General features: G+C 39.5%; 1 gene segment (V, D, J or C); it reads left to right on the forward strand.

The window, feature by feature from the left end:
- Window positions 1-8,631: 8,631 nt before the first annotated feature.
- Window positions 8,632-11,517, forward strand: LOC121933881. The segment is given in 2 exon segments: window positions 8,632-8,961; window positions 11,141-11,517. Coding segments are annotated over 2 exon segments (423 nt in total).
- Window positions 11,518-11,842: the final 325 nt, after the last annotated feature.

Genomic DNA, 11,842 nt, shown 5'->3' on the forward strand with positions numbered 1-11,842 from the left:
ATGCTCCCCTCAAAGATTTGATAAATGACTTCCCTCAAATGACTCTCCTATGCATTTTTTTTGGTCTTCACATCCCCCCCCCCCAGTTTTCATCTTTTTTTCCTAATGTCCCCTGTCCAAAAAATCAATTAGTCAGTTGAAAGGAACATTCAGCCTTACTCATTTTAAGATTCAGAATGAGAAGCGATGTCGATAACAAACAATTTTCCCCCTTGGCAGTTGCCCTTATTTATATTTGTGAATTAACATACCTGTGGCATCTTGTAGACTTTTAAAATGTGAGGCATCTGCCTGGAGTTCTGAGCAACAAGTCCACCAATGACAGCCATGAAGTTGTGCCTCCCGTTGCAGATATAGTTAAGGGGATCCCCATGTGCTGCAAAAAGCAAACTCATGGTCCCATTACATGTACCCATTTCATTGAAATTGTTTGCCATGGCATGCAGCATCAGTGTGTGGTTGGGTAGTAGGTGGGTATTTCTGTTAATCTCATCCATGGCAAATATGAAGGCAAGGTATTGGTGATCATATTTAGGCTGTAGGCTGCAATGAGATTTTCATGTGGTCTGAGGGCTGTAACACTCCTGATAGCATTTCTTCAACAATTACCGTATATACTTATTTAGGTATTTATATCCCACCCTTCAGTCCTAATGGCTCTCAGGGTGGCTTACAATTATTGTTTTTAATCAGACAGTTCCCTGCCCTCAGGCTTACAATCTTGACCTCATGTATAAGTTGAGGGCAGATTTTGGGGCCAAAATGATGGATTTTGATATGATCCATGGATAGGTCGAGAGTAAATCTTAGGGGCATGTAACAAAGGATGTAAAGAACGAAGCAATGGAAAACAATGCCAAGGAACAATTCCAGCAGGCATAACTGTTTGTGCTTATATTAAAGGCTGCATGGATGAGAGAGCAGAGCAAGGCCAGTGCTTCCAAGACGGATTACACTCTTGCCTTTCAGAAGAGGATGGTTCCTTTTTAAAAAATAAGAGTTAAAGTACATTACTTACATTGACCCATGGATAAGTCCACTCAGTTTTTTTGGGTCAGTTTTTTAACCTAAATTTCTAGACTTATACATGAATATATACAGTATATTAATAAACACACAACAAGTAGATTTCAATTTGCTTAAAAAAAATAATACTAGGGCAGTAGTTCTCAACCTTCCCAATGCCGTGACCCTTTAATATAGTTCCTCATATTGTGGTGACCCCCAACCATAAAATTATTTTCGTTGCTACTTCACAAGACCATTGGAAATATGTGTTTTCTGATGGTCTTAGGTGACCCCTGTGAAAGGATCGTTCGACCCCCAAAGGAGTCAAGACCCACAGGTTGAGAATCACTGTATTAGAAGGAAACCTACTCAAATCAGTTTGATGCTGCTACTCATACCTACCACAAATGCCATTTATTTGTACATACTCTACATATGACATCCTTTAATACATAACCTCTCACACATCATATTCTAAATAGTTTTAAATTATCATTACTTATTTTTCAAAATCCATTTTCCTGAACTCTTGTGAGATATCACAGGGTTAGCATTCCCCCAGTTTTGTTTCACATTTATATAATCTTTCCAACCCCCACATCTTTCAAGAGCCTTATTTTTATGAATTAATGCACACAACACATAAATACACAATTGTGTACATCACACAAATCTTTGAACTCTAACGTGATAAATCATTTTGGCCCGCATTTCTCCTTCACAAGCCATTTTCCCATATGCACAGATACTATTTTTGGTTTTTCCTTTTGAATATGACAGTTGGGGAAAACAAGGAACATTCCAAAAAATTGGAATGCAATCTTTAAATCATCAGCATTCCTGAAACTGAAGAACTACAACTCTCATTATTCTGGACCTTGGCCATGTTGGATTGGGTTTATCAGAGTTAAAGACTAACAACATTTGGATGCTTAGTGGTTCCCCACCCCACATTTAGGGCTTTTGTGGCTTAGCTTTCAAAAAATAAAATGAATGAAGCCACCCCTGTGTATTTCTATAGGCAGGTTGAATGACAGTTGTATATCTGTCATTGGTAATGAAAACTGTGCTTAGGTATAATGAGAAAGAGACTTACTAGACCTCTGTTGAATCCTCTGGAATTCTATCAAAGGAATGCTCATTTAAAAAAGTAAGAAAAAGAGAGAAAAATTCAGCAATGAAAAAATTATTTTGAGAGGAGTGCATGTGTTTTGGAATTGTCTTCTGCCAAACACCTCCTTGGTCCCAATTTTTCATGGCATTATGAACCACCTGCTGCTGCATCAAAAAGAACAGTATTAATGACATTTGCCTGATATTAGCAAGCCATGGCTCCAGCCACACCTGCATACAACCGTCTTGAGAGATATGTCGAATCTCAATAGTACTACAAAGGTCCTTAGTCTTCAGGTGAGCTTCCAATCGACCATGAAAAGCTGTCCAACTGAAATAATCCCTGATTTATGAGGCTCAGGTCTTTCTCTTAAATGTCTGTTTGATCAATAAAGCCTCCAGAGCTGTCCCTTAACAGGTTGCTTTAAGAATAGTCTTTATAGATCAAGCAGAGTGGATCAGTCAGCACCTGAGATGAATTCATCTGTGGTCCTGGATTTCTGATAGCCTCAGGCTATAATTACTCAAAGGCTGTAATTGCAGTCATTGTAGGAAAAATAATTGCCCTTTCCAGTATTCTCCGTAATGAGCAAAATGAAAGAAAACACACGAGTGTGAATCTATGGAAGTGGGTTGGATGTAGGCTTGGATGCAGTAGAACCAGTTAAATTCCCTTTGATTTTGATGGGCCTGTTTTACGTAAATGGCAGCCAATGGGTTGTGGACCAGCACTCATCTATGGACCACATTCCCCCCCCCCAATGTTATTGAAACAATGGCCCTGAACAAATGCGCTCCCAAGTATGTACTCTGTATGTACTAGGGTTGCCTGGGGGCGTTTCATTTAGACGCCCGCAACCCTAGTATGTACAGAGTACGTACAAAATGGTGGCATCTGTTCACATGGGCGCAGTCATTTTGACATAACGGACGCCTAGTATATGAAAAAAGTGTGTGTGTGTGCTAGAAATAATAATTAAAAATAAAATAACCGAAAGGCATGCTGAGTAGGGCATAGATCACGGAGGGGGTGTTAAGGTGGAGAGTCAGGGAGTGTGATCGGGGCAGCAGCCCCAGTTTTGTGACTGAAATGAATGACTGCTCTGAAAGTGATATGTTTGCATTTTTATAAAACTGATACGATTTCTGGAAGAATGGGACTCATGGGTTTATGTCCTTATCCTCTTCTCTGGTTGAGTTCATTACTTTGAGTTGCTGGAGTAAAGGAGAAGAAAAAAAGATGAGTGATGCCATCTGTTACCATTGATGGTGTGTGTAAGGAATTCGACAGTGACTAGGAAAAGGGTGCCATAGATCAGGTCTTGTGAGCTGTGCATCCCTGCTTTACCTATTCCCTTGTATCTGATGCTGCCATAGGACTTTTAGCCACCAGGCGGAGATATTCAGCAATGCACCGAGAGCCTGGGGAGGTGGGGAAGGTATGTACTAATGGCTTTTTAAAACTGTAGACACTTACATGCCACTGGCTGCAGACCACATTCTTTAGCCTACATCCTTTGGTTTACAACCTCCTCCATTACATCTTCTTTCTCCCCATTTGTGTATAATTTCTTAGGAAAAGGAAGAAACAACTGCATTTCATCAAGTCTTCTTACTCCTCTTGTAGCGTAGGCTGTGCTGCAGAAAATACAGGATTGGTTTCCCCCCTTGATTCAGAAAAAATGGGTCTTCTGGTTGTATTCACTTTGTCAGTCTTAGGTAAGTGATATCTTGTAAAACTTACATCTTTGGGCTAAAATCTCAGAATGATTCAGTTAATACTGGTCACTCTGGGAATTGGAGTCTTGAAGGGTAACTAATGCTTTGTTTCCCCCTCAATATACCCCTCTTGTGTTTCCATGCGTAATTTGTCCATAGATACATATTCTATCTATTTCTTAGCATCTGCATTTATAGGTGTTTTCACTAACAATCCTATTTTTTTCTACAACAGTTCTCCTCCAGAATTATTAGAAGATGCTAAGACCATCAATGTATTTCTGGAATGGTCTCTTGGTTCACTTGCTTTGCTTCCAAACACTGCATCTTCTGTCATTATGTTCCCTGCAGAAGGCTGTATTGAACAGTGATCTTGCCAAATGGAAAGCACTGTTACTGTTACCAAAGGGGGCTATCCCTTTCAACTGTACCTATCAATCTATTATCTGAATCAATACATCTTACTTTAACTGGGACTAACAGGATTCCAACGGTGTAGTTGTGCATTCCTGGATGGTGTCCAACTTTTTGTCAATGACTTCCATATAGCATTTCCCTCCACTAGGGTTGCAGAAACAACTACTGTGCATTCCATATTGCACAATAAGGTAATAAGGAGACATATTAGTAAATATGCTAATGTGTACATATTTACAATATATAAATTGAATTGCCTATAGTCTTTGCATAAGATGTGAGGAAGCAAATAAGCAAAGGAGTCATCTGCAATTTGGCCATTACAGCACTGGGTCTTCCAAGATTTTATATAATGCTGTTACACAAAGAATGTAGGAACTAACATAATGATTTTTTGTTTATCAAATGAATATTTCTGTGACTAACTCCAGCTCCTGAGATCATCCCAAATAGCTCATGTTTATAGAGTACAGTCATGGCCAGGAGACATACTGAATTAATAAAACATTGTTCTTACCTCTAGGGGTATCTGTCTATCTATCTATATCCAATCTGGCAGATCACATGTATACAGTTTTAAAAAAATTCTTTGTTTTGTATTACATTGTAGGTTTTCTGGGAAATGCTGTGAAGATTGAGCAGCCAGGATCAGTTATAGCACTTGAAGAATCACAATTCAGCCTTACTTGCAGTCTCTCTTCTGTAACAACGGAGATGGTCCAGTGGTACTTGCAGTTCCCTGGCCAAGGACCTCGGTACATAGCTGGTGCATACCCAGGATACAGTGCCGAAAGTACCAGTCTAAAGAGCACCATGCATTTCGCTAAGGACAAAGGTTCTACTAAGCTGGAGTTTGATCATGTCACTGTGGGAGATGCTGCAGTGTACTTTTGTGCTTTGAGTGATGCACAGTGTGTTAAGGAGGGACTCTGGCTGTACATTAACCCCTTTCAAAGGCTGAGTGGAGGAGGAGCTGTGGGAGCCTGAAGACAACATGCACCCATGATGATACAGCAGACATGAATCACAGAACCATAGAGATGGAAGAGATCACAAGGGTCATCCAGTCCAGCCCCTTGCCATGCAGGAATGGAGAATCAAAGCACTCCTGACAGATGTCCATCCAGCCACTGTTTAAGCACCTCCAAAGAAGGAGACTCCACCACACTTTGAGGCAGCTGCAAATTCCTCTCTCCATAGGCTACCTTGGTGCCTTATTGAGTATTTCACCAAACTACAAATCCCAAGATTCCTTAGGAAGGAGCCATGACAATTAAACTGGTCTCAAACTGATAAAACTGTGTAATGCACACTCACTTTCAGCATCGTTTTAGTACTTATTAATTACTTTTGGCTATAATGAATGACACAACAAAGTGCCCCTGTATTTATCGTTTAAGCCACTAGAGGGCAACTCAGACCATTATAAGTTCCCTGCATCTTTGTATTATACAGTATTTAGGTTTCTTTTTAAAACTGTGACCCAAGGCATCAAACATGAGCAGGAAGCTGACGGCAGAAAGTGGTTAAACTCACCTAAAATCTTTTTTGGAGACACCAGATCAACGGAGAAGAAGAATTAGCTATCACCCCCATGCTATTTCCAACAGAAAGAAGAATGCTTTCCCTTTTTAAAACTTGCCACTACTTGCTTATTCTTGGATCTTTCCTTCTCCTTCTGAAATCAGGTAATATTACCACTGCATGCTCTCTTAGCAGTTGCACATCTTTCTGCCTAGTCTGGAATTTTCCACAGTCCATGACCTTGTGGCTGATCCTCTTTCCCAAAGGAAAAAGAATGTCTCTTGAATGGCTTTTGCATATCAAAGCTAGGTTTAAGATGTGTTTAAAGCAAGAACAATCTAATGAGCCACAATTAGGGATGTAATTCTTCAGGCGGTAGCAAAGAGTAGTTTCAGGCATTTACTTCCCGCTGGGAGACAGTCTTTAAAAACCACACAGTTTTTGAAGGCTATTTGGAATTTGGGGGTTATTCTGCACAAAATTCGCATGTGGTTGATTTGTTTTAGAAACAGCATTTTCTGGCAGAAAATGGCACTTTCTGCATGGAAAATAATATTATAATGCAGAAATATTATTTTCAAAATGGAAAATTTTGAATATTTCCTCTACAAAGTATATAAATAAATAAAAGTTTTGTTTTCTGTGCAAAACAACCATGTGTGAATTTTGTGCAGAATAAGTCCCAAATTGCAAAGATCCCCATCAGCCCAGGGTTCTTCTTGTCGGGGGTTTTCATCTTTTTCAACCAGTTTTTGAATATTTTAAAATATTCTTTCCATCTCTATGAGCTTTTACGCCAGTATGCATGCTGTGTATGGGAATGTATGCATGCATGGGTATGTATGGCATACTAATAGAAGAGGCCCCCTCTCCCCTATTTTGCTTCTTTATTCTTAATATCATCTCCCATGCCAATGTTTATCATGATTCAGCTGCTGGCTTCAAGAGAAAGTGTTCTCTGCAGTAGTCCACCATCTGTGGAATGCCCAATAGAAAGCAACATGGCATCATCAATATATAAGTATAGGTACCAAATGAAGATCTTCCTTTTCTGTCATGCACTTAATCTTTGACTTTCGGCTAGTCTTATCAGTTTGATTGCTGGTTTTTAAAGGTCTTACTGTTTCAACATATTTATATTGGAACTTGCTATCTTATTGCTGTCAAAAGTATCAAATCAGTTGATCCTTTATTCACCTTCTGATTTTAGTATGATTGCAAGTTTCCCTGAGAACATTTTCCAATTAGGCATCATCTGTTTATGATTAATAAACACAGATTGATACTTAGCTACACTGGCAAAGCAAATGAAGAAAAGAGAATTCTAGGTGCCCTCTCTCAGATCTTTCCCAACATGTCTCTATAGATTTTGGACCACAATGTCTATCATCCCTGATCATTTCCTGTGATCTCTGGGGCTGATGGGAGTTGTTGTTCAACACTCTTGGGGGGTTCTGTTTTAAGTAAGGTTGCTTCAAAGGTATTTTTTATTCTGGTAATTGCATCTGAGTTGGGATTCCCTTTACAAATCGGATGCTAAGGCTCCTTGTTCAAGCAGATAAGTAGACAAGGTTTCAGAAACAAAGACAGTCTGAGAAACAAAAATACAGGAGAAGGAAAACGGATTTTCCCCCTGATGTTTTCCATTTGCAGATTTTGGTCAAAGTGACTCTGTTTTCCAGCCACTTTCTACACCACCCATCGCAGAGGAAGAAGATGCAGTTTTAAGCTGTAATTTCAGCACAACCAACACCAACCCTTACTTGTTCTGGTATCGCCAATTTCCCAGTGGATCTCCAGAGCATATACTCACAATAACAAAGTACTCAACAGCTTCTCCAGCAAATTTCTCAGGCGTTTTGGACCTTGAAAAGATGAAGGTGGACTTGAAACTTGAGAAGGTTTCTCTTTGGGATGAAGCTGTGTATTTCTGTGCATTGAGACCCACAGTAGTGCTAAGGTCTACTGTCTCCTGCACATAAAAGGAGGATAGGCAGGAAAGTGAGAAAGACTTCTTATTTTTTTCCTTATTTCTGTTTTTAGGCATTTCTGAAATGGATTCAGTGTCCCAGTCACCGAAGCAAATGGAAAGCCAAGAAGGACAGGCTATAACCTTGCATTGCAGTTTCACAGTCCTCAGGGGCACAACCCCGTATCTTTTCTGGTATCGCCAATACTCAGATGGAGAACCCCAGCTGATCTTGCAAGCTTACAAAACCACGGGTCCCAAGAACTATTTTTCTCATGGAAGGTTTTCAAGTTTTCTTTTTTTGGAAAATAATACTGTGCCATTAACAGTTGAAGACATCTCTCTGCAGGATGAGGCTGTGTATTTCTGTGCATTGAGGCCCACAGTGAGACAGTCCGGCACATGCGCTGCTACAAAAAGGATGCAAGGATGCCTCAAACAAATGAAAGACATTCTCAAGTAATTTCTTCTGACAGATGGTTACTTGCAAATAAATTCAGACATACTGTGCCAGATCCAGGTTTAGGTATGTGCCCAGTGTGAGTTGCCACTTGTGAGTTTCTCTGGGGACAGCATCCTATAACCATTCCTGAAAAGGCTATTCTCCCCCCTCCATACTGTTTTTTTTCAAAACATTGTTTGAATTACACATTGAGAGGTTCACAATTCCTCCTGTTCAGAAAGGCAAAGAGATGGGAAGTCTTCTGTTGGAATACCTCCATCTGTCAGTATTTTTGTGACTGGCTGTGCATGGATCCATGACAGTAAAAATGGTGTCAAAAGGCATTATTTCTGCAGTGAAGATGCCACTTTAGCCCCATATACTTTTCCTTGACTTGAAGATGTCGTATGACTTTTGGGCACCTGGTGGCAATGTTGAGGAATATCTGTGCTTTACCGGATGGTGAATTTCCCACTGCATACATTATCATCCTGACCACTAACCACAGTCGGTGGTTTACCATTATTTTACCTTAAGCTGCATTTAAAAAACAAAACAAAACACAAAAACAAACCTCTTACTAGGCAGAAGGCGTGAGCTGCAGCTCATAAAAATCCTCTCATACAGTGGCAAATGCAGAGCAAAGCCTAACTGCTGTTGAGAACTGTATCAAACTCTATTGAACTGTTTTGCAGTTTTCTCCTCCTTGATTCAAGGAAAAGAATGTTCCTTCTTTGGCCTTTTGTGGTGTTCATCATCTCCCTCTTAAGTAAGTGATTCTTCCAAAATATATTACGGAGTCTTTCTCGCTCTCTTTTTTGCTTCATGCATTCTAAATTAATTTGAAATAATAATAATAAAAATAAACTAACTAAAAATTAGCTAATAGATTAATTGACTAATCAGTTAGTTAATAAAATTGACTACTAATAAGTTTAATTGTATTTTTAACATTTAGATGATGTAACATTTTTAAGCTGCATCTATTTCATCTTTTGCAAGCCACCCTGAGTTCCAGACTAGAAAAAAGGCAGGATAATAATAGCAGTAGTGGTAATAATAATAGAACACATTTAAGTGAATTCATATGCAGCACAATACAGAATAAGACCTACTGAATTCAATGGGGCTTATTTCCAGATGAATATGTGCTGGATTTCACATGTAATCTATATGCGGTTTGTAAAATTCTGTTTTTGTGTTTGTGTATATATTTGTGTGTGTGTTGGGTTGCTAAAAATCCAGCTAAGGTAAAAAGAAGGAAAGAAAAGACTCAGATGATTTTCTGGGATTAAAAACTAGTTAATTAGCAAAATTTTTCTAACAATCAAGTTTCAAAGCATTATCAGTCCATTCTTCAGCTTGTCCATCTGTCTGTCCAACTTAGATGGAGTCAACTATAAAGGGATGACATTTCCCAAGGGATGCACCAACATTCTTGGTGTGATGGGAAGTGATGCCACATCACTTCTAATTCTGGGAATCATCTCAAATAATTCTGATTTTTGGGGGGTTTGGGGGTGGAGGTAGAGAGGGCAAGGGGAACCTAATTGCAACACTTTGGGGTTTTTTGTGTTTAAACTGTTCATCAGGAAAATAAATCAGGGATTTAGGGGCTTTATGACTATCTAGAGTACTACAAAACAGGGCCCCAGGGCCACACTTTCCCTACATATTGTCTAACCTTATCTCTTCTGCCCTTAATTTCTATGCAGAAGAGGCCACTGGGCAGTCAGTGAACCAAAAAGAAGGCACTGTGACTGTGACTGAAGGAAACCCCATCTCTCTTGACTGTAGCTATCAATCATCATATGGCACAAACTATCTATTCTGGTATATTCAGCATCCTGGACAATCTCCCAGGCTCTTGCTGAAAGAGTTTGGGAACAACAATGAGCCTCTTCAAGGTTTTCAAGCTGACCATGTTAAAAAAGAGAAGACCTTCGACTTGACGAAGTCTGCCATCCAGCTGAACGACTCGGCTGTCTATTTCTGTGCCGTGAGTGACACAGTCAGACTTTGTAGAGCAGCAGCTGATCAAAAATTTGCAGGGAGAAAAGTTGATGTGCACAGCCTTTGCAGGGACTTAGGTTGGATTGGATGAAACAGAATTAGTATTAATAGAATTGGGTGAAAGAGAATTAATATTAGTGCCTGAGACTTTAAAAAGTAAGTTAGTCCACGTTGAGCACAGTATTCTTGGTTTAACTTGATCTGCCTTCATCTTGTCAAATTGTTATGGATTAATTGATTCAAAACTTGTTCACTCACCTTTCTTTTTGGAAACTAATAAATCAGGAGGGGAGAGCACTGTGGTCAAAAACAATTATAGAAATTAATAAGAGTGTGAATGAGAGAGTCACAAATGAAATCAAAGATCCCAGAGCCCAAAAGCCAAGACAATAAGAATGGAGAGTTTAGCACAAGATGGAAGTCTTACGGAGGTAACCGATCAGGAGTGGAATGAGAAGACAGAATAAACATAGATCTTAAAATGAATTATAGCAGTCAAAATTAGGAACTTAGCTATCAAAATCAGAAATAATTGGGTGTTGCACACTCCCTTTCCTTAAAATGGAAGTAAGAAAGTGTGGATGAACATGTGAAGTCTGAAATGTTGGTGGATACCATAAAATGGACACTAACCCATACACTCTCACCACAAGAAGGAATATGCAAAGGACAACTGCACTACCATCCTGTAAACATAGCACTGAGAATCTTTCTTCTTTAAAATCCTCAGTCACAATGAAATCATCTAGAACCAAGATCATGGTTGGAGACCATAGTTGGATACTGGAAACTTGGTGAAGTAAATATAAATTTGATTCATTGAAGTGACTTTATTCTTCTTCTTAGTTCCAACCTCTAGAAACTCGAGTAGCAGATGGACTTTTTTATTCTAGAGAATCACATGTGTTTCAATTCTTTTTATAACTTTGTTTTAGGTTCGCTGGGCAAAGCTCAGACGATTGAACAGCCTGGATCAGCTACAGCATTTGATGGAACAAGATACATGCTTACCTGCACCCTTACTTCCATTTCATCAGAAAGGATCCAGTGGTACAGGCAATTCCCTGGCAGAGGGCCTCAGTATATTGCTGGAGCATATGCAGGATTAAACGGCCATAGTACCAATCCAAAGAGCACCGTGCGTGTTGCAGAGAACAAGGGCTCCACTACACTTGAGCTTGATCATGTCACTCTGGGAGATGCTGCAGTGTACTTCTGTGCTTTGAGTGATACACAGTGTGTCAGGAAAGGACTGTGGCCACATGTTAACCTCTCTCAAAGGCTGAGAGGAAGAGAAGCTACAGGAGACTGACTTGAGAAGCAGGCAGACAAGAGATTCTCCTAGTATAAAACAAGATGTCATGGCTCACATATGCATAAGAACAGGGCTTCAGAAGGTAGTGGCATCACTAGTGTTGGTGTCAGCCAGTGTGATAACTCATGGTGTCACCCCCCCATTGACTTCCTCCCATACCACACCATACAGGTAACCTTATGCAAACTTTGTAATGTTTTTGTACTAATGTTACTCATAAATTATAATCTCCATATATCACTGAATGTAATGGCAAGAGCAGTGATATAAATAACTAGCAGAATTAAAATTACACCTTTTAAATTACAATGTCATACACACA

This window comes from Sceloporus undulatus, chromosome 6 (genome assembly GCF_019175285.1).
Source record: "Sceloporus undulatus isolate JIND9_A2432 ecotype Alabama chromosome 6, SceUnd_v1.1, whole genome shotgun sequence".
NCBI lineage: Eukaryota > Metazoa > Chordata > Lepidosauria > Squamata > Phrynosomatidae > Sceloporus > Sceloporus undulatus.